Source organism: Tachyglossus aculeatus, chromosome 21 (genome assembly GCF_015852505.1).
Source record: "Tachyglossus aculeatus isolate mTacAcu1 chromosome 21, mTacAcu1.pri, whole genome shotgun sequence".
Lineage (NCBI taxonomy): Eukaryota > Metazoa > Chordata > Mammalia > Monotremata > Tachyglossidae > Tachyglossus > Tachyglossus aculeatus.
This window is the reverse complement of record NC_052086.1, coordinates 2309956-2329702: the sequence shown is the minus strand read 5'-3', so window position 1 is coordinate 2329702 and position 19747 is coordinate 2309956. Positions and strand designations below refer to the sequence as shown.

The 19747-nt window shown below is 50.4% G+C and overlaps 1 protein-coding gene and 1 gene segment (V, D, J or C); both read left to right on the top strand.

Annotated features, from left to right (window-relative positions):
• The window catches only part of LOC119941832, a 60424-nt gene extending 54426 nt beyond the window's left edge, over positions 1-5998 (top strand). The window contains 2 exon segments of the V gene segment in view: positions 5523-5816; positions 5877-5998. Coding sequence covers positions 5523-5816; positions 5877-5998 — 416 coding nt within the window.
• Positions 5999-11339: 5341 nt separating this feature from the next.
• On the top strand, positions 11340-18522 carry LOC119941831. The gene is made up of 5 exons (XM_038762339.1): positions 11340-11435; positions 16083-16379; positions 16449-16633; positions 17854-17927; positions 18435-18522. The coding sequence occupies exons 1-5, from the start codon at positions 11378-11380 to the stop codon at positions 18520-18522; spliced, it is 702 nt and encodes a 233-aa protein (XP_038618267.1). The 5' UTR covers positions 11340-11377.
• Positions 18523-19747: the final 1225 nt, after the last annotated feature.

Sequence of the window (19747 nt, the reverse complement as noted above, 5' to 3'; positions counted from 1 at the left end):
CCCGCTGCAGTTCCCCCGTGGTGAGTGGGGGCTTTGGATGAGTGTCCGGCCTCTCTGAGAAAGCTCATGCCACCATCACTCTCATCATCAATATTATCACCGTTCATTCGTTCGGTTGTATTTATTGAGCGCTTTCTGTGTGCAAAGCATTGTACTAAGGGCTTGGGAGAGTACAGTATAATAATAAACAGACACATTCCCTGCCCTAAACGGGCTCACAGTGATGTGGAGATAGGCATTAGTACACATAAATGAATAAATAAATAAATATATAAATTCTAGCTATATACCTAAGTGCTGTGGGGCTGGAAGAGGGGCTGCGTGAAGGGAGCAACTCAGGGAGACTTAAAAGGGAGCGGGAGAGGAGGGCTTAGTTTGGAAAGGCTTCTTGAAGGAGATGTTCCTTCAATAAGGCATCAAAGGAGAGCAGAGAAGTCGTCTGTCAGATATGAGCACAGCCACCATTGTCATCACCGGTGACCTACTGTGTGCAGAGAGTCAGAAAGGATCTTCGGGAATACACGACTACCAGGAAGGATACAGAGGCTGCTCCCATGGAGCCTACAATCTAATTGAGAAGTCAGTCGATACAACGCACTCACCGTAAGCAACCTGAGACCCTCGGTGGCTTTCAGTCCAACCAGTTTTGAGGAGAAACCGGATGAGGGACCCCCCCATCTCAGGCCCCCCTTCTCACCAGCAGGACAGCCTGGTCTCTGTCCCAGGGCCCGTCGCTCCGCCCGGCCCTGAATGTGTCCTTCTTCCCAATGCTAGCACAGCACAGTAATGTGGTGACACAGGCAAGTTAGTGATCTGGGGTGATCTGTGTATTTTGGAAAACATCACTAAAGGAAAAATAGGGAATCTCCTCTCCAGTCCATCGATGGTATTTACTGAGCACTCACTGTGGGTAGAACACTGTCCTCAGCACTTGGGAGAGGGCAATTCACCCACCCTCGACCTCAGAGAACTTACCTAAGTACATAAATAGCTTTAAATTATATATTATAAACTGCAAATTAACTTACCTTAATGTTTGTCTCCCCCTCTAAATTGCCAAGTAGGGTCTGCTAATTCTGTCGTATTGTACTCTCCCAAGAGCTTAGTACAGTGTTCTGCACATAGTAAGCATTTAATTAATACCATGCATTGATTGATACCATGCAATAGACATGATCCCTGACAACTAGAGAAGCACCGTGGCTTAATGGAAAGAGCATGGGCTTGGGAGTCGGAGGAAGTGAGTTCTAATCCCAACTCCACCACTTGTCAACTGCGTGACTTTGGGTAAGTCACTTAACTTCTCTGTGCTTCAGTTACCTCATCTGTAAAAAAATGGGGATAAAGACTGCAAGGCCCATGTGGGACAAAGTGATTACCTCGCATCTACCTCAGCGCTTAGAACAGTGCTTGGCAAAGAGTAAGTGTTTAACAAATACCACTATTTGTTAATAATAATAATAACTAGGAGCCTATAGCCTAGAAAGGGAGACAAACACTAAGATGAAGTACAGAGAGAGGAAATGGTAAAGTGTAAGAATACGTACATAAATGCTGTTGGATGCAAAGATGGATGGGTCACCTCTGGAGGTTCTTGAGGAATGAGGAGACATGGACAGAATGTCATCTTTAGAAAACTGAGTCGGGCAGCACAGTACAGTGTGGCCTGGAACAGGGAGAGACAGGAGGCAGCGAGGACAGTGAGGAGGCTGATGTAGTAGTGAAGGAAGAAATAATAATGGTGGTATTTGTTAAGTGCTTACTATGTGCAAAGCACTGTTCTAAGTGCTGCGGGGGGGCTACAAGGTGATCAGGTTGTCCTACTTGGGGCTCACAGTCTTAATCCCCACTTTACAGATGAGGTAACTGAGGCACAGAGAAGTTAACTGGTTTGCCCAAGATCACACAGCTGACAAGTAGCGAAGCTGGGATTCGAACCCATGACCTCTGACTCCCAAGCCCTCACTCTTTCCACTGAGCCACGCTGCTTCCCAAGGAAGTGACAAGTGCTTGCATCGAAGTAGTAGCATTTTGGATCGAGAGAAAAGGACAGATTCTAGAGATGTTGTGAAGGTAGAACTGACTGGATTGTGTGACAGACTGACTATGTGGTTTGAGGGAGGGAGACGAGTCAAGGATAATGCCGAGGTTATGGGCCTGCAATAGTTGGTAATAACAGTTTACAATATTTATTTAAAAATTGCCTACTATGTGTCAAGCACTTTTCTGAGCAGTAGGATAGATGTAAATGAGTCAGGTCAGACAATCCCTGTGCCAAGAGGGACTCATATTCTAAATAGGAGGGAGAGCGGTATTGAGTTGTGGAGGATGGTGGTGTTTTACAGAATAAGTAGAAAGTCTGGTGGAGGACAGTGTTTGGTGGGAAGATGAAGAGTTTGATTTTGGACTTAATAAGTATGGGGGGTTGGCGAGGCATCCAAGTAGAAGAGCTTGGGATCTAATGGGAAGGACAGTCGATGTAATTTGATCCCCGTAAAAAACCTGCTCTCTCCTAGGGTGCCCTTTCTCCCCTTCCCTAGACCTCATCTTCCCTGCTACCCAACTCTCAATAATTATGAATGTCTGGTTGGGCACCACGGCCTGACAGCCAGAAGGACAGGTTGGGTGCAGGGTTATATCTCACTCCCAGGGTCAATAAAATGTGGTTTTATTTTTCTTTATGGCATTTTGTTTAGTGCTTCTACTATATGTCAGGCACTGTACTAATCACTGGAATACATAGAAGCAGCGTGACTCAGTGGAAAGAGCACGGGCTTTGGAGTCAGAGGTGATGGGTTCAAATCCCAGCTCTGCCAATTGTCAGCTGTATGACTTTGGGCAAATCACTTAACCTTCTCTGTGCCTCAGTGACCTCATCTGTAAAATGGGGATGAAGGACTGTGAGCCCCCCGTGGGACAACCTGATCACCTTGTAACCTCTCCAGCACTTAGAACAGCGCTTTGCACATAGTAAGTGCTTAATAAATGCCATTATCATTATTATTATTATACAGTACTGGTGTACCTAGTACATAGGACACAGTCCATGTCCCACATGGGGCTCACATTCTTCATCCCCATTTTACAGATGAGAGAACTGAGGCACAGAGAAGGGACGTGACTTGTCCGAGGTGACAGAGCAGACAAGGGGCAGAGCCGGGATTAGAACTCAGTTTCTTCTGCTTCCAAGACCTGTGACCTGTCAGAAAGGCCTTACAACGTCTCTCGTCTGTCTCATCTTTCTTAAATGTATTTCCTTTGCAGGTGCAGTTTCAGAGAGTGGTTTTAATTTCCCAGGGGCCTGAAGGTGGCAGAAGAGCCTCATGGAGTTGACTCACCCGGGTTAGGCATCAACATCATCATCATCATCATCATCATCATCATCATCCATGGTATTTATTTAGCACTTAATAAGAGCAGAGTTCGGTACTAAAAGCTAGGGAGAGTACAACAGAGTTGGCAGATAGGTTCCCTGTGCACATAGAGTTTGCAGTCCAGAGACCGTACGGTATAGGTATAATAGTAATGATAATTATGGCATTTGTTAAGTGCTTACTATGTGCCAGGCAATGTACTAAGCACTGGGGTGGGTACCAGCCATTTGGGTTGGACACAGTCCCTATCCCTCGTGGGCTCACAGTCTCACTCCCTATTTTACAGATGAGTTAACTGAGGTACAAAGAAGTGAAGTGACTCACCCAAGGTCACATAGCAGACAAGTGGTGGACTCGCAAGAAGGGGCAGTTTTGTTTGTGTTGTGTGTTTTTTCTTTGTACACCTTCCCAACAGAAGGCATTGCAGTCTTCGGGCCTGATCTCACTCTTTTCAGTCTGTCCCACCTTCTTTACTATAGCCCAGTCTGGAGCGCCCTCCCCGCCTCCTTCCCCCGGCCCCACTATCTGCCCTCGGGCTTCTTTATTGACCATTTAGTAATAAGAATAATTATTACGGTATTTGTTAAGAACTTACTATGTGCCAAGCACTGTTCTAAGCACTGGGTTAGATACCAGCTAATCAGGTTGGATACAGTCCATGTCCCACATGGGGCTCACTGTCTTAATCCCCATTTTACAGATGAGGTAACTGAGGCACAGAAAAACTAAGGGATTTGCTCATCACCCAGCGGACAAGCGGTGTCCCTGGGTTTATCACCCAGTTCCTTCTGCCTCCCAGGCCAAGGCTCTAGCCACTAGGCCACGCTGCTTCTTACCCCACTCGGTTTTATCCTACTCTCCCAAGCACTTAGTACAGTGCTCTCTGCACAGTGAGCACTCAATAACTACGATTTACTGATGGATTGATTGATTGCCAAGACCAGTGCTCCTTGAGAACAGCTATTGGCATCTTAGCAGATGTGGAATAACACAGTCCCTGAGCCATGGGACAGAATTTAAGGCTGGTTTCTCGGCATCACCGTTTATCCTGACCCCGTGTGAGTTAGTGTAAGACCCAGGTGGCTCTGGCGAAGGGGCACAGGGCAAACTGGTACTAGAGGAGATGGAGACAGAGGCAGGGGCACAGCTTTCAGTAGTGGGGAGAGAGAGAGAGGGAGGGAAAGAGAGAAAGAAAGAGAGAGAAAGGGCCCCTCCTTCCCTCTGTCAGGGTCCTGAGGCCCTGTGACCTGGGTTGGGGCCACATAGAGGGGATAATAATAATCGTGATAATAATGATAGTATTTGTTCAGTGCTTATTCTTAATTAATGATGGCATTTGTTAAGTGCTTACTATGTGCCAAGTGCAAGGGGCGATACAAGGTAATCAAGTTGTCTCACGTGGAGCTCACAGACTTAATCCCCATTTTCCATATGAGGTCACTGAGGCCCAGAGAAGTTAAGTGACTTGCCCCAAGTCACACAGCTGAGAAGTGGTGGTGTCGGGATTAGAACCCACGACCTCCGACTCCCAAACCCGGGCTCTTTCCACTGAGCCCCGCTGCTCAGAAGGGAAGGTGAGCCCGTTGTTGGGTAGGGACCGTCTCTATATGTTGCCAACTGGGACTTCCCAAGCGCTTAGTCCGGTGCTTTGCACACAGTAAGCGCTCAATAAATACGATTGATTGATTGAATGAATGAATGAATGAATGAATGAATGAATGAATGAAGGGCAGGGCTGGACACGTGGAGACACAGAGAGACCCCACCCCGAGGGGTGTGGGGCTCCGCCCCCCGAGGCAGCAGCAGCCAATGAGAGGGGAAAGATTTGCACGGGGGGGGCCCCGAAGGGGGGCGTGGGGAGGGGATAAGAGAGCGGCGGGAGAGGCCGGGCCCACAGCTGGGGCCTCGGGGAGCACAGCGCTTAGCACACTGCCATGGCTCACGCTCCTCACCTCCTCCTCGTGGGCCTCGTGCTCCTCGCGCTCTGCACAGGTGTGACCCGGGGTGGCTCATGCCCTCCTAAAGGCCCCGGGCACGGACACTTCCTCTGCCCCGGACAGACCCAGGGGGGATATCGGGGAGGGGGGAAGGATGCCCAGGGAGGGGTCCAGTGCAGTCCTTCCTGACCTCTTCTGTTCTCTCCTCCAGGTTTCGTGAGTTCTGCACCCACTCAGCCGCCCTCAGCGTCCGTGGCCCTGGGACAAACAGCCACGCTCACCTGCTCCGGTGTTAGCACTAGCTATGCAAACTGGTACCAGCAGAAACCTGGCCAGGCCCCTGTGCTGGTTATATACGCAAATAGCAACCGACCCTCCGGGATCCCCGACCGGTTCTCCGGCTCTAAGTCCGGGAGCACGGCCAGGCTGACCATCGCCAGGGCCCAGGCCGAGGACGAGGCCGATTATTACTGTCAGGATGATAGTGGCAGTGCTAATCCTCACAGTGACACAGGGTAATGGGGAAGTGAGACAAAAACCCCGTCCCCACGGGTCCGTCCCCCAGCTCTGCCCCTCCTGCCAGATGGTGCCCTGTTCCAGTATGGGGAGGGGAACCTGCGCTCCAGCTCCCTCAGATTCCCCTGCATCCTGACCCTTCCGCACTCCCCCATCGCCCCGACGAACTGATTCTAATTCTCGGTCCCCCTCGGCTCCTCCTTTTGCCTGCTGCAGTTCCCCCGTGGTGAGTGGGGGCTTTGGGTGAGTGTCCGGCCTCTCTGAGAAAGCTCATGCCACCATCACTCTCATCATCAATATTATCACCGTTCATTCGTTCGGTTGTATTTATTGAGCGCTTTCTGTGTGCAAAGCGTTGTACTAAGCGCTTGGAAGAGTACAGTATATAATAAACAGACACATTCCCTGCCCTAAACGGGCTCACAGTGACGTGGAGATAGGCATTAGTACACATAAATGAATAAATAAATAAATATATAAATTCTAGATGTATACCTAAGTGCTGTGGGGCTGGAAGAGAGGCTGCGTGAAGGGAGCAACTCAGGGAGACTTAAAAGGGAGCGGGAGAGGAGGGCTTAGTTTGGAAAGGCTTCTTGAAGGAGATGTTCCTTCAATAAGGCATCAAAGGAGAGCAGAGCAGTCGTCTGTCAGATATGAGCACAGCCACCATTGTCATCATCGGTGACCTACTGTGTGCAGAGAGTCAGAAAGGATCTTCGGGAATACACGACTACCAGGAGGGTTACAGAGGCTGCTCCCACGGAGCCTACAATCTAATTGAGAAGTCAGTCGATATAACGCGTTCACCGTAAGCAACCTGAGACCCTCGGTGGCTTTCAGTCCAACCAGTTTTGAGGAGAAACCGGATGAGGGACCCCCCCCATCTCAGGCCTCCCTTCTCACCAGCAGGACAGCCCGGTCTCTGTCCCAGGGCCCGTCGCTCCGCCCTGCCCTGATTGTGTCCTTCTTCCCAATGCTAGCACAGCACAGTAATGTGGTGACACAGGCAAGTTAGTGATCTGGAGTGATCTGGGTATTTTGGAAAACATCACTAAAGGAAAAATAGGGAATCTCCTCTCCAGTCCATCGATGGTATTTACTGAGCACTCACTGTGGGTAGAACACTGTCCTCAGCACTTGGGAGAGGGCAATTCACCCACCCTCGACCTCAGAGAACTTACCTAAGTACATAAATAGCTTTAAATTATATATTATAAACTGCAAATTTACTTACCTTAATGTTTGTCTCCCCCTCTAAATTGCCAAGTAGGGTCTGCTAATTCTGTCGTATTGTACTCTCCCAAGAGCTTAGTACAGTGTTCTGCACATAGTAAGCATTTAATTAATACCATGCATTGATTGATACCATGCAATAGACATGATCCCTGACAACTAGAGAAGCACCGTGGCTTAATGGAAAGAGCATGGGCTTGGGAGTCGGAGGAAGTGAGTTCTAATCCCAACTCCACCACCTGTCAACTGCGTGACTTTGGGTAAGTCACTTAACTTCTCTGTGCTTCAGTTACTGCATCTGTAAAAAAATAGGGATAAAGACTGCAAGCCCCATGTGGGACAAAGTGATTACCTCGCATCTACCCCAGTGCTTAGAACAGTGCTTGGCAAAGAGTAAGTGTCTAACAAATACCACTATTTGTTAATAATAATAATAACTAGGAGCCTATAGCCTAGGAAGGGAGACAAACACTAAGATGAAGTACAGAGAGAGGAAATGGTAGAGTGTAAGAATACGTACATAAATGCTGTTGGATGCAAAGATGGATGGGTCACCTCTGGAGGTTCTTGAGGAATGAGGAGACATGGACAGAATGTCATCTTTAGAAAACTGAGTCGGGCAGCACAGTACAGTGTGGCCTGGAACAGGGAGAGACAGGAGGCAGGGAGGACAGTGAGGAGGCTGATGTAGTAGTGAAGGAAGGAATAATGAGGCTGGTATTTGTTAAGTGCTTACTATGTGCAAAGCACTGTTCCAAGTGCAGAGGGTGGCTACAAGGTGATCAGGTTGTCCCACTTGGGGCTCACAGTCTTAATCCCCATTTTACAGATGAGGTAACTGAGGCACAGAGAAGTGAAGTGGCTTCCCCAAGATCACACAGCTGACAAGTGGCGGAGCTGGGATTCGAACCCATGACCTCTGACTCCCAAGCCCTCACTCTTTCCACTGCCACGGTGCTTCCCAAGGAAGTGACAAGTGCTTTCATGGAAGTAGTAGCATTTTGGATCGAGAGAAAAGGACAGATTCTAGAGATGTTGTGAAGGTAGAACTGACCGGATTGTGTGACAGACTGACTATGTGGTTTGAGGGAGGGAGACGAGTCAAGGATAATGCCGAGGTTATGGGCCTGCAATAGTTGGTAATAACAGTTTACAATATTTATTTAAAAATTGCCTACTATGCGTCAAGCACTTTTCTGAGCAGTAGGATAGATGTAAATGAGTCAGGTCAGACAATCCCTGTGCCAAGAGGGACTCATATTCTAAATAGGAGGGAGAGCGGTATTGAGTTGTGGAGGATGGTGGTGTTTTACAGAATAAGTAGAAAGTCTGGTGGAGGACAGAGTTTGGTGGGAAGATGAAGAGTTTGATTTTGGACTTAATAAGTATGGGGGGTTGGCGAGGCATCCAAGTAGAAGAGCTTGGGATCTAATGGGAAGGACAGTCGATGTAATTTGATCCCCGTAAAAAACCTGCTCTCTCCTAGGGTGCCCTTTCTCCCCTTCTCTAGACCTCATCTTCCCTGCTACCCAACTCTCAATAATTATGAATGTCTGGTTGGGCACCACGGCCTGACAGCCAGAAGGACAGGTTGGGTGCAGGGTTATATCTCACTCCCAGGGTCAATAAAATGTGGTTTTATTTTTCTTTATGGCATTTTGTTTAGTGCTTCTACTATATGTCAGGCACTGTACTAATCACTGGAATACATAGAAGCAGCGTGGCTCAGTGGAAAGAGCACGGGCTTTGGAGTCAGAGGTGATGGGTTCAAATCCCAGCTCTGCCAATTGTCAGCTGTATGACTTTGGGCAAATCACTTAACCTTCTCTGTGCCTCAGTGACCTCATCTGGAAAATGGGGATTAGGACTGTGAGCCCCCCGTGGGACAACCTGATCACCTTGTAACCTCTCCAGCACTTAGAACAGCGCTTTGCACAAATTAAGTGCTTAATAAATGCCATTATCATTATTATTATTATACAGTACTGGTGTACCTAGTACATAGGACACAGTCCATGTCCCACATGGGGCTCACATTCTTCATCCCCATTTTACAGATGAGAGAACTGAGGCACAGAGAAGGGACGTGACTTGTCCGAGGTGACAGAGCAGGCAAGGGGCAGGGCCGGGATTAGAACTCAATTTCTTCTGCTTCCAAGACCCGTGCCCTATCGGAAAGGCCTTGCAACGTCTCTCGTCTGTCTCATCTGTCTTAAATGTATTTCCTTTGCAGGTGCAGTTTCAGAGAGTGGTTTTAATTTCCCAGGGGCCTGAAGGTGGCAGAAGAGCCTCATGGAGTTGACTCACCCGGGTTAGGCATCAACATCATCATCATCATCATCATCATCATCATCATCATCATCCATGGTATTTATTTAGCACTTAATAAGAGCGGAGTTCGGTACTAAAAGCTAGGGAAAGTACAGTACAACAGAGTTGGCAGATAGGTTCCCTGTGCACATAGAGTTTGCAGTCCAGAGACCGTACGGTATAGGTATAATAGTAATGATAATTATGGCATTTGTTAAGTGCTTACTATGTGCCAGGCAATGTAGTAAGCACTGGGGTGGGTACCAGCCATTTGGGTTGGACACAGTCCCTATCCCTCGTGGGCTCACAGTCTCACTCCCTATTTTACAGATGAGTTAACTGAGGTACAAAGAAGTGAAGTGACTCACCCAAGGTCACATAGCAGACAAGTGGTGGACTCGCAAGAAGGGGCAGTTTTGTTTGTGTTGTGTGTTTTTTCTTTCTACACCTTCCCAACAGAAGGCATTGCAGTCTTCGGGCCTGATCTCACTCTTTTCAGTCTGTCCCACCTTCTTTACTATAGCCCAGTCTGGAGCGCCCTCCCCGCCTCCTTCCCCCGGCCCCACTATCTGCCCTCTGGCTTCTTTATTGACCATTTAGTAATAAGAATAATTATTACGGTATTTGTTAAGAACTTACTATGTGCCAAGCACTGTTCTAAGCACTGGGTTAGATACCAGCTAATCAGGTTGGATACAGTCCATGTCCCACATGGGGCTCACTGTCTTAATCCCCATTTTACAGATGAGGTAACTGAGGCACAGAAAAATGAAGGGATTTGCTCATCACCCAGCGGACAAGCGGTGTCCCTGGGTTTATCACCCAGTTCCTTCTGTCTCCCAGGCCCCGGCTCTAGCCACTAGGCCACGCTGCTTCTTACCCCACTCGGTTTTATCCTATTCTCCCAAGCACTTAGTACAGTGCTCTCTCCACAGTGAGCATTCAATAAATACGATTTACTGATGGATTGATTGATCGCCAAGACCAGTGCTCCTTGAGAACAGCTATTGGCATCTTAGCAGATGTGGAATAACTCCGTCCCTGAACCATGGGACAGAATTTAAGGCTGGTTTCTCGGCATCACCATTTATCCTGACCCCGTGTGAGTTAGTGTAAGACCCAGGTGGCCCTGGCGAAGGGGCACAGGGCAAACTGGTACTAGAGGAGATGGAGGCAGAGCCAAGGGCACAGCTTTCAGTAGTGAGGAGAGAGAGTGCTCTGCACACAGTAAGCGCTCAATAAATTCGATTGATGATGATAAAGAAAGAGAGAGAAAGGGCCCCTCCTTCCCTCTGTCAGTGTCCTGGGGCACTGTGACCTGGGCTGGGGCCACATAGAGGGGATAATAATAATCATGATAATAATGATAGTATTTGTTCAGTGCTTACTCTTAATTAACGATGGCATTTGTTAAGCGCTTACTATATGTAAAGCGCTAGGGGTGATACAAGGTAATCGGGTTGTCCCAGGTGGGGCTCACAAACTTAATCCCCATTTTCCATATGAGGTCACTGAGGCCCAGAGAAGTTAAGTGACTTGCCCCAAGGTCACCCAGCAGACACGTGGCGGAGTCGAGATTAGAACCCATGACCTCTGACTCCCAAGCCCGGGCTCTTTCCACTGAGCCCCGCTGCTCAGAAGGGAAGGTGAGCCCATTGTTGGGTAAGGACCATCTCCATATGTTGCCGACTTTTACTTCCCAAGTGCTTAGTCCAGTGCTCTGCACATAGTAAGTGCTCAATAAATACGATTGAATGAATGAATGAATGAATGAAGGGCAGGGCTGGACACGTGGAGACATAGAGAGACAGAGACACCCCCTGCCCCCCCCCGCCCCCCAGGGGTGTAGGGCTCCCCCCCCCCAGGGGCAGCAGCAGCCAATGAGCGGGGAGAGATTTGCATTGGGGGCCCCGGCGGGAGGCAGGGGGAGGGGATAAGAGAGTGGCGGGAGAGGCCGGGCCCACAGCTGGGGCCTCGGGAAGCACAGCGCTTCGCACACTGTCCGCCATGGCCCAAGCTCCTCTCCTCCTCCTCGTGGGCCTCGTGCTCTTCGCCCTCTGCACAGGTGTGACCCGGGGTGGCTCATGCCCTCCTAAGGGCCCCGGGCATGGACACTTCCTCTGCCCCGGAGAGACCCAGGGGGGATATCGGGGAGGGGGGAAGGATGCCCAGGGAGGGGTCCAGTGCAGTCCTTCCTGACCTCTTCTCTCCTCTCCTCCAGGTTTCGTGAGTTCTGCACCCACTCAGCCGCCCTCGGCGTCTGTGGCCCCGGGACAAACAGCCACGCTCACCTGCTCCGGTGTTACTGGTAGCTATGCGTCCTGGTACCAGCAGAAACCCGGCCAGACCCCTGTGCTGGTTATATACCTTGATAGCAAACGACCCTCCGGGATCTCCGACCGGTTCTCCGGCTCTAAGTCCGGGAGCACGGCCACGCTGACCATCGCCAGGGCCCAGGCCGAGGACGAGGCCCATTATTACTGTGAGGAGTATAGTGGCAACGGCAATCCTCACAGTGACACAGGTTGATGGGGAAGTGAGACAAAAAACCCCATCTCCACAGGCCCGTCCCCTTGCTCTGCCCCTTCTGACAGATGGTTCCCTGTCCCAGGATGGGGAGGGGAACACTGCGCTCTAGTTTCCCCAGATTCCCCTGCATCCTGACCCTGCCACACCCTCCCATCACCCCCACGAACCCACACTCATTCTCGGCACTGCTGGGCCCCACCTCTTGTCCCCTGCAGATCCCCTGCGGTCACGTCTCTGGGGCTTTGAGTGAGGTTCGGGCCCCTCTGAGAAAGCTGATGCTGCCATCATCAGTATTATCACCATTCATTCATTTATTCGGTTGTATTTATTGAGCGCTTACTGTGTGCAAAGCAGTGTACTTGGGGCTTGGGAGAGTAGAATATAACAATAAACAGACACATTGCCTGCCCAAAACGGGCTCACAGTGAAGAGGGGGAGGGCAGGCATTAATACAAATAAATGAATAAATCATTAAATAAATGACAGATATATACCCAAGTGTCGTGGGCCCGGGAGGGGAGATGAGTGAAGGGAGCAAGTCAGGGTGATGTGGAAGGGAGTGGGAGAAGAGGAGAGAACGGCTTAGTTGGGGAAGGCTTCTTGGAGATGTCCTTGAATAAGGCTTTGAAGGAAGGGAGAGAAATCATCTGTTTGAGATGAGCACCACCACCATCATCGTGGCCAGTGACCTGCTGTGTGCACTGTGTCAGACTGGATGATAATAATAATAATAATAGTGATAGTATTTGTTAAGTGCTTACTCTGTGCCACGTACTGTTCTAAGCTCTGGGGTAGATTCGAGATAATCAGATCATCCCACGTGAGGCTCACAGTCTTAATCCCTGTTTTACAGATCCAGTAACTGAGGCACAGAGAAGTTAAGTGACTTGCCCAAGGTCACACAGCAGACGAGTGATGGACCCTCGTCCTCTGACTCCCCAGCCCGTGCTCTTTCCATTAGGCCACGCTGCTTCTTCGTCACTGGATCTTTGGGATTGCACAGCCACCGGGGAAGATACAGGGTCTGCTCCCGCGAAGCTTACCGTCTAAGTGACGTCAGTCAACACGACGTGTTCGTTCACTGTATACAATCTGAGACCCTCGACGGCCTTCAGTCCAAATGGTCTGGAGGGGAAATCGGACAGAGGGTCCCACCCTGGGACTCCCCATCTCGGGCCTCTCCTCCCACCGGTAAGACACTCTGCTCTCTGTCCCAGGCCCCGTCGCTCCGTCCGGCCCTGGATGTGTCTTTCTTCCCATTGCTACCATAGGACAGTAATGATGTGACACAGGTGTGTTAGCGATCTGGGGTGACGGGGTATCGCCTGGTGACAACCTTGCATGTCCGCTCCATCCTGTCCGACCTGTCTGGAGGTTGTGTCCTCCCTGGGGAAAGCTCTGGTCTCTTGTTCTTTTCCCATCTTTGGTTTGTCCAGGACCGCTGGGAAGAAATGACCGGCCTGGAGCCTGTTCTCTGGTGTAACTGAGGCGGGAGAGCATCTATCCTAATATGGGGGCGGTGTAACAGTATCTTAGCCTTGTCTCTATTGGTTTCTTTCTCATCGAGTCCTAATTCCCTCCGCTCCAACAGAGAAGTGATTCCGGGAAAGGTCTGTCGGACCACAGGCCAGGACCAGGTGGCCCCATTTCATCCCCCATTCATGGAAAACTCCAGAAAAGGGCTGTGTGGGCCCCGAGTCTCCCACAAGACTGGGTACCCCAAAGCCTGGCAAGGGGACGGACGGTGCAGTCGGCCACCTCCTCCCGCCAACTGCCCAGCAGCAGGAGCCTAACTAAGGCCAGACAGGGGCTGGGGGAGGAATCGGGAAGGGCTGGGGACGGGAGGACCGGGGGGTATGTTGGGGGGCAGGGCCAGCAGAGGGCGCCCTCAGCCCACGTGGGCTTGAGGAAGGCTCATGGGGGAGGGACCAGAGAGCAGCTCCATCGGCCTCCCCCTTTATACTTCCTTATAGAAAGCAGAGGATCAAACCATCCTCAGCCTCCGTGTCTCACCTTACCCTAACACTAGAAGCGGTGTCTAGCTCCTGTCCTGATTATCTCCCCAATCATTGCTTCTCCAAAGGCCTCCGCTCCATCCTAATCCTCATCAACCACCCCTTTTCTTGGAATCATTATCCAGTCTTGGCCTCACTGACACTGTCCTCTCCTGGTTCTCCTCCTATCTCTCTGGCCACTCATTCTCAGTTTCTATCAGGGGCTCCTTCTTGCTTCCCACCTACTATCTGTGGGGAGTCCATTAAGGCTCAGCTTTGGGTCCTTTTCCGTTCTCCATCTACACCCACTCCATTGGAGAAGTCATTCGCTCCCATGGCTTCAACTACTATCTCTATGGAGATGATGCCCAAATCTCCATCTCCAGCTCTGATGTCTCTCCTTCTCTCCAGTCTCACATTTCCTTCTAGCTTCAGGCCATCTATACTTGGATGTCACGCCTACCTCTCCAACTTGACACGTTCAAAACAGAACTCCTTATCTTCCCACCCAAACCCTGCCCTTTCCCTGACTTTCTCGTCATTGTAGAAAGCACCACGATCCCTCCTTTTTCACAAGCGGCTAACCTTTATTCATCCCTCATACTCCGTCTGTCGCCAGAATGGCAGTTGTACCTTCACAGTATCACTAAAATCCACCCTTTCCTCTCCATTCACCTGGCAGCATGTTGATACGCTTAGACTATCCTTTCTTGACTGCTGCATCAGCCTTCTAGCTTACATCACTGCCTTCTGTCACCCCCCTCTCTAGTCCATACTTCATTCTGTGGCCCAGAACGTTTTTCTAAAATTATGTTGGGTCTATGACTCTGGCTGGGAACTCCTTCCCCCTTCGCATCTGACAGACCTTTTCTCTCGCCCACCTTTAAAATCACATTTCTTCCATGATGCCTTCCCCATCTAAGCCCTGATTTCCCTTATTCCTTCTCTCTTCTGAGGTGCCTTTGCACTTAGATTTGACCCATTTATTCACACCATACTCAGCCCCACAGCATTTATGTACATATTCATCATTTATACATTTATTATATTGTCTTTCTCCTCCTCAAAACTCTAAGCTCCTGGCATACAGGGATTGTGTCCACCAACCCAGGTTTTTTTATGGTATTTAAGTGCTTACTGTGTGCCAAGCCCTGTACCAAGCTCTGGGGTAGATAGAAGCAATCCGGTAGGACATGGTCCATGTCTCACATGGGGCTCACTGTCTTAATCCCTATTTTACAGATGAGGTAACTGAAGCACAGAAAAATTAAGGGACTTGCCCAAGGTCACACAGCAGACAAGCGGTGATCCTGAGTTTAGCACCCAGTTTCTTCTGCCTCCCAGCCCCAATGCTCTCTCCATTAGGCCACGCAGCTTCTTATCCAACTTGGTTGTATCGTATTTTCCCAAGCACTTAGTACAGTGCTCTGTGCACAGTGAGCACTCAATAAATGTGATGGACTGATGGATGGACCGATCACCAAGACCAGTGCTCCTTGAGAACAGCTATTTGCATGTTGACAGATCTGAAATAACTCGCTCCCTGAGCCATGGGACAGACTTTAAGACTGGTTTCTCAACATTACCATTTCTCCTGTCCCCGAGTGAATGAGTGTAAAACCTGGCAGCACTGGAGAAGGGGCACAGGGCAAACTTGTACCAAAAGAGATGGAGGCAGAGCGATAGAGGAAAGCTACTACAGAGCTTTCAGTAGTTGGGAGAGAGAGGGCGAGAGGGACATAAAGAAGGCGAGAGAGAGAGTAAGGGCCCCTCCTTCCCTCTGTCTCTGTCCTGAAGCCCTGTGACCTGGGCTGGATGACGCCCCTAAAAGCAACAGCTAATGGGCAGGGAGCAGATTTGCATGCAGGGGCTGCAGGAGGGGGGATGGGGACATGGGGAGGGGTTAAGAGAGACTGTGGGGAGCCCAGCCCCAGAACTGGAACCTCGGCGAGCAGAGCTCTTGTGTCCATGTCCATCATGGCCCACACTCCTGTCCTCCTCCTCCATCTCCTCTTCGCTCTCTGCATAGGTGTGGCTGGGGGCAGCTAATGTCCTCTTAAGGGCCCTGGGCAGGGAGACGTCTTCAGCCTGGGTGGACCCAGGAGATTTATTGGGGAGGGGACGGGGGAAGGATGCCCAGAGAGGGGTCCAGTGCAGTCCTTATTGACCTCTTTTCTCCTATGCTCCAGGTTTCGTGAGTTCTGTGCCGACTCAGCCACCCTCAGCGTCTGTGGCCTTGGGACAAACAGCCACACTCACCTGCTCCGGTCTTAGTAGTAGCTATGGTGCAAACTGGTACCAGCAGAAACCTGGCCGGGCCCCTGTGCTGGTTATGGACTATGATAACGACCGACCCTCCGGGATCCCCGACCGGTTCTCCGGCTCTAAGTCCGGGAGCACGGCCACGCTGACCATCGCCAGGGCCCAGGCCGAGGACGAGGCCGATTATTACTGTCAGGATAGTAGTAGTGACACAGTGACACAGGGTAATGGGGAAGTGAGACAGAAACCCTCATCTCCACGGGCCAGTCCTCTCGCTCTGTCCCTTCTGACAGATGGCACCCTGTCCCAGGATGGAGAGGGGAAACTGCACTCCAGCTCCCCCAGATTCCTCTGCATCCTGACCCTGCCACACTCTCCCATCACCCCCACGAACCCACACTCATTCTCGGCACAGCTGGGTCCCACCTCTTGTCCCCTGCAGATCCCCCGGGGTCACATCTCTGGGGCTTTGGGTGAGGTTCGGGCCCCTCTGAGAAAACTGATGCTGCCATCATCAGTATTATCACCATTCATTCATTTATTAGGTTGTATTTATTGAGCGCTTACTGTATGCAAAGCAGTGCACTTGGGGCTTGGGAGAGTACAATATAACAATAAACAGCCACATTCCCTGCCCCAAACGGGCTCACAGTGAAGAGGTGGAGGGCAGGCATTAATACAGATAAATGAATAAATCAGTAAATAAATGACAGATATATGCCTCAGTGCCGTGGGCCCGGGAGAGGAGGTGAGTGAAGGGAGCAAGTCAGGGTGATGCAGAAGAGAGTGGAAGAAGAGGAGAGGAGGGTTTAGTCGGGGAAGCTTCTTGGAGGAGATGTCCTTCAATAAGGCTCTGCACATAGTAAGCGCTCAATAAATACGATTGATGATGAAGGAGGGGAGAGAAATCATCTGTCTGAGATGAGAACAACCACCATCATCTTGACCCAGACTGAGCCCCTTCCTTCCTCTCCCCCTTGTCCCCCTCTCCATCCCCCCATCTTACCTCCTTCCCTTCCCCACAGCACCTGTATATATGTATAGATGCTTGTACATATTTATTACTCTATTTGTTTTACTTGTACATATCTATTCTTTCTATTTTATTTTGTTAGTATGTTTGGTTTTGTTCTCTGTCTCCCCCTTTCAGACTGTGAGCCCACTGTTGGGTAGGGACTGTCTCTATATGTTGCCAACTTGTACTTCCCAAGCGCTTAGTACAGTGCTCTGCACACAGTAAGTGCTCAATAAATACGATTGATGATGACCAGTGACCTGCTGTGTGCACTGTGCCAGACTGGATAATAATAATAATAGTGATGGTATTTGTTAAGTGCTTACTCGTGCCACATACTGTTCTAAGCGCTGGGGTAGATACGAGATAATCTGATTGTCCCGCGTGAGGCTCACAGTCTTAATCCCCATTTTACAGATGCGGTAACTGAGGCACAGAGAAGTTAAGTGACTTGTCCAAGGTCACACAGCAGACGAGTGGTGGAGCCGGAATCAGGACCCTCGTCCTCTGACTCCCAGCCCGTGCTCTTTCCATTAAGCCACGCTGCTTCCTCGTCACTGGATCTTTGGGATTGCACAACTACCCGGAAAGATACAGTCGGCCCCTGCAAAGCTTCCAGTCTGAGAAGTCAGTCAACACAACGTGTTCACCGTACACAATCTGATACCCTCGACGGCCTTCAGCTAAGTGGATTGGAAGGGAAAATGGACAGAGAGTCCCACCCGGGACTCCCCATCTTGGGCCTCTCCTCTCACCGGTAAGACACTCTGCTCTCTGTCCCAGGCCCCATCACTCCATCTGGCCCTGGGAGTGTCCTCCTTCCCATTGCTACCATATGACAGTAATGATGTGATGCAGGCGTGTTATCGATTTGAGGTGACGGGGGATCGCCTGGTGGCAACCTTGTGTGTCCGCTGTGTCCTGTCCGGCCTGTCTGGAAGTGGGGGAAGCTTTTGTCTCTTCTTCTTTTCCCATCTTTGGTTTGTCCAGGACCGCTGGGGAGAAATAACCGGCCTGGAGCTTGTTCTCTGGTGTAACCGAAGCGGGATAGCATCTATCCTAATATGGGGGCGGTGTCGCAGTAACCTAGCCTTGTCTCTATTGCTTTCTTTCCCGTCGAGTCCTAATTCCCACCGCTCCGACAGAGCAGTGATTCCGGGAAAGGTGTGTCAGAGCACAGGCCAGGACCAGGTGGCCCCATTTCATTCCCCCATTCATGGAAAACTCCAGAAAAAGGCCGTGTGGGCCCCGAGTCTCCCACCAGACTGGGCACCCCAAAGTCTGGCAAGGGGACGGACGGTGAAGTCGGCCACCTCCTCCCGCCAACTGCCCAGCAGCAGGAGCCTAACTAAGGCCAGACAGGGGCTGGGGGAGGAATCGGGAAGGGGTGGGGACGGGGGGACCGGGGGTCATGTTTGGGGGGCAGGGCCAGCAGAGGGCGCCCTCAGCCCACGTGGGCTTGAGGAAGGCTCATGGCAGAGGGACCAGAGAGCAGCTCCATCGGCCTCCCCTCTTTATACTCCCTTATAGCAAGCAGAGGATCAAACCAGCCTCAGCCTCCGTGTCTCACCTTACCCTAACACTACAAGCCGTGTCTACCTCCTGTCCTGATTATCTCCCCGATCATTGCTTCTCCAAAGGCCTCCGCTCCATCTTAATCCTCATCGACCACCCCTTTTCTTGGAATCATTATCCAGTCTTGGCCTCACTGATGCTGTCCTCTCCTGGTTCTCTTCCTATCTCTCTGGCCACTCATTCTCAGTTTCTATCAGGGGCTCCTTCTTGCCTCCCAACTACTATCTGTTGGGAGTCCATTAAGGCTCAGCTTTGGATTCTTTTCTGTTCTCCATCTACACCCACTCCCTTGGAGAAGTCATTCGCTCCCATGGCTTCAACTGCTATCTCTATGGAGATGATTCCCAAATCTCCATCTCCAGCTCTGATGTCTCTCCTTCTCTCCAGTCTCACATTTCCTTCTAGCTTCAGGCCATCTATACTTGGGTGTCCCGCCTACCCCTCAAACTTGACACATTCAAAACAGAACTCCTTATCTTCCCACCCAAACCCTGCCCTTTCCCTGACTTTCTCGTCACTGTAGAAAGCACCACGATCCCTCCTTTTCCACAAGCGGCTAACCTTTATTCATCCCTCATACTCCGTCTGTCACCAGAATGGCAGTTTTACCTTCACTGTATCACTAAAATCCACCCTTCCCTCTCCATTCACCTGGCAGCACATTGATACGCTTAGACTATCCTTTCTTGACTGCTGCATCAGCCTTCTAGCTTCCATCACTGCCTTCTGTCACCCCCCTCTCTAGTCCATACTTCATTCTGTGGCCCAGAACGTTTTTCTAAAATTATGTTGGGTCTATGACTCTGGCTGGGAACTCCTTCCCCCTTCATATCTGACAGACCTTTTCTCTCCCCCACCTTTAAAATCCCATTTCTTCCGTGATGCCTTCCCCATCTAAGCCCCGATTTCCCCTATTCCCTCTTTCTTCTGAGGTGCCTTTGCACTTAGATTTGACCTATTTGTTCACACTGTCCTCAGCCCCACACCACTTATGTACATATC

Coding starts and splice junctions, on each gene's coding strand:
- LOC119941831 (XM_038762339.1), top strand. CDS start 11,378: ATGGCCCAAGCTCCTCTCCTCCTCCTCGTGGGCCTCGTGCTCTTCGCC. Junction 16,380..16,448: donor TAGTGACACAGTGACACAGG/GTAATGGGGAAG, acceptor CCCTTCTGACAG/ATGGCACCCTGTCCCAGGAT. Junction 16,634..17,853: donor TCTCTGGGGCTTTGGGTGAG/GTTCGGGCCCCT, acceptor GACGGCCTTCAG/CTAAGTGGATTGGAAGGGAA.